The 3,121-nt window shown below is 38.6% G+C and overlaps 1 protein-coding gene across 1 annotated transcript in view; it reads right to left on the reverse strand.

The window, feature by feature from the left end:
• Positions 1 to 3,121, reverse strand: part of LOC122350596 (disabled homolog 2-interacting protein-like) — a 41,121-nt gene that overhangs the window by 24,070 nt on the left and 13,930 nt on the right. Inside the window, exon 4 of the mRNA XM_043247223.1 lies at positions 274 to 427. Within this exon, the coding sequence (XP_043103158.1) occupies positions 274 to 427 (154 nt within the window). The remainder of the gene's footprint in view (positions 1 to 273; positions 428 to 3,121) is intronic.

Raw genomic sequence — 3,121 nt, forward strand, 5'->3', positions numbered from 1 at the left:
AAAATTATTTGGAAACATTTCAGTTATAATACCCAATTTTACACAATTCATTCTCTCTTTTTTTAATGTAGTGGAAAAATTGTTCCCCACTAAAATTCTAATTATTCATTAAAAATTTAAGCTGGAATATTGGGACTGTTCAATTAAGATGCCTCTGAGTCTGAAAATCACTGTCTGTGTCTTGACATATGTTTATGTGATCTAATCAATACAGGTTATATACTGTAATAAATTTACTGATTGATTTAATGTGAGTGAAAGAGGTGTTTATACCTCAAAGCAGTAATCTTGCCCGAGGATGGAGCTGTGCACTGGTTTAATAAGGACCTCCTCCTCCATGCTGAGGTCCAGAGCTTCTACTGCACTGCTGGGACTGAGCAAAGACTCGTGAGAACGCGACTCCTTCAGCCTGGGCATCAGATGAGACCTGAGACAGNACACACACACACACACACACACACACAAACACTTTCAATGCGCACATAATCGTTTATCTTAAAAAGAAGACGAGATAACCGAATGGGTTTATTTATGGCAACCACAGAGCAAGTGTTATCATCACTGCCTAAATTGCAGGTGTAATATGAGGACACATGTTCTGGTCCTATTCACAGCCAGTATGCTGAGACAACAGAGTCTGTAGGCAGCCTTAAAGAGATATACAGGACACAGCAGTTTTGAGGATCAAAGAATAATAGGTGTTTGAACCTCAACAACATAGCAAAGTGTGCAATAATAGAGGTCACACAGGAAATGTTACAGTGGAAACAAACAATTTAAACTTAAGAAAAGTTCTGAACTGGGTCGGAAAAAGAACCTCGGAATGTTCCGTATGATATGAGACATATATAGTGCGTAAATGTATTAATTACTCATTAGGGATGCGAACACAGGCTTGCAGCATGTGTTGTTTGATCAAAGTGTTTACGTGATCTGATCACTACAGGTGTTATTAACTGAGCTGTCGGTTAATGTTAGCGTGCGCGGAAACTGATTAGTGCTCTGACAAGATAATTAGTGCCTTTTCCAAACTGTTAATTATCTCTTAATAATATAAAATAGCGTTAAAAAAAATCTCTGCCATTTCAACAACCGTTGAAAAAATTCAGAATGGTACCAGATGATAAAAGAAGTTATGCGTGCATGTGTGAAGAATGAAGCCATTTACGATGCCAATACCACTTGTGTCACATCAATTCAACACGTTCCGCATCCGTAATAAACAGTGATGGGAGATAGCAAGCATATCATTGGAAAATCCAACATGTTTACAGCTGTAATTAGAGTGGGAGATCTCATCTAAGATGAAGCCTGTGTTGGTCTGAACTGACGTTAATTAGTGCTTGCTACAAAGCAGATCTGATCTGGGAACAGTTCCACTACTCATTCCTTCATGTCAGATGGAGAGAGACGTGCACAGAGCGCTCTTCATCTTCTGATCTCCAAGGAATAGATCACACAAAAATGAAAATTCTGTCATTATTTACACCCCCAATCTTGTTTTGCAGCATACCCCCTAAAAATGAGGTTGCTGTGCATTTGGCTACGATGCAGATTTAGTATAGTAGGTTAGGTGAGGCATCAGAACACAGATTAAAATGGATTCAGTTCTATTGTGACAACTCTCTGAAGATTTTAGCATGGTAATGGATATAACATTGTTAATGTATTTGGTCTTGGTGGAATAGATCTGCTATGCCGCTGCTGCTGCAAGCGAGTACAAGAACTTGCGACATCCGATCCATGCTTTGAGCATGCTTTGAGCATATAAGATATACTGCTGCTGCAAAAATGGCATACAAAATAACCTATAGAAGATCTACACAGGTGGAGATGGGGAAGGAGGAGGCTGAATACCAAAACAAACTTGTAGCCAGTCAGCAAGGGTTGTGTCTGTGCACAAACAGTTGAACAGCCGAGCGACAAAGATAAATGTATGCGGAACGAAAAGGCAAGAAGTATGACCCGTGTAAATCGTATCAGCTTTTCAATGCTGGAGAGAACTCAAGGAGCGGAGGGTCTGTGTTCGGATGCCGAGATTGCTACTATAACACTTTAGAATAGGTAACATTAGTTAATTAGTAACTATGACTTAAGTAAGTTAGTAAGACTATAGTAGACTCCATTAAGACTTAGTAATAGTTAATAAATTTAGGTGTTGGGTAGGATTAGGTATGTAGAATAAGAAATTCATATGTGTTTAATTAGCACTAACACAAAATAATATTCTTGTAATACGCATTGTAATAAGCAACTAATAGGTGCAACTGTAAAATAAAGTGTTATCAGAAATTTTTGGGTGAACACTCGCTTAATAATTAACTAACACAAGATCAGTTTTTGAGCACTTGCTTAATGTGATGCTCTCTTGACATAAACCCACATTTCCCACCCAAACAAAGAAACAATCAAATCTTCTAGGAAGCGACCCACATCTCTCTCCATAAACAATCATCATCAACAGTTTGTTCATGTGTGTATCTCATAAATTATTTACTATTCTCTATTACCCTGAACTCTTTATTTACCTCCCTTCCCCCTCTCCTTTGTTTTCCTTTTCCTTGCGCTCTCCTTTCTCTCCTCCACAAAGATCTTCAGAGGTAAGACTATACTCCTGNTGTGTGTGTGTGTACACAAACTGGTTTATTTCTGATTGGCTGAGGTGAAACGAAGCAGAGGGCTCTGAGAGTAATTGGAGCAGAGGGGATTGTGGGATTGATCCACTCTTGAAGCAGAGTTAGAAAGACAAGAGTATCAAGCTAGGAGTCCAAACGAGAAACCAACGTCAGTTTTCCTGACCGGGAAACATTGACGGGATGACACTGACAGGAAGTATTGGGAATAGCTGTCAAAAACCAGCTTGAGAGAAAGGACGTTGGAAGAGAGAAAAGGAAAAAAATCTAAAGTAACAGTGTGTGTTGGGGGTTCATCTGAAATGACGTCAATCACTTAGTTACTGGATATGAAACTTTGAACATCAAAAGAATGTTCTCTAAAGAAGAACTTTTTGTTTTGAATGAAACAGACAGTTTCCTTGAATAGGACTTAATATTAGCTCTTCAAGACTGTATCATGAGAGAAGAAGGGATCAGGAGTAAAAATACCTCAGAAGCACTTTTTT

Source organism: Puntigrus tetrazona, chromosome 8 (genome assembly GCF_018831695.1).
Source record: "Puntigrus tetrazona isolate hp1 chromosome 8, ASM1883169v1, whole genome shotgun sequence".
Classification (NCBI taxonomy): domain Eukaryota; kingdom Metazoa; phylum Chordata; class Actinopteri; order Cypriniformes; family Cyprinidae; genus Puntigrus; species Puntigrus tetrazona.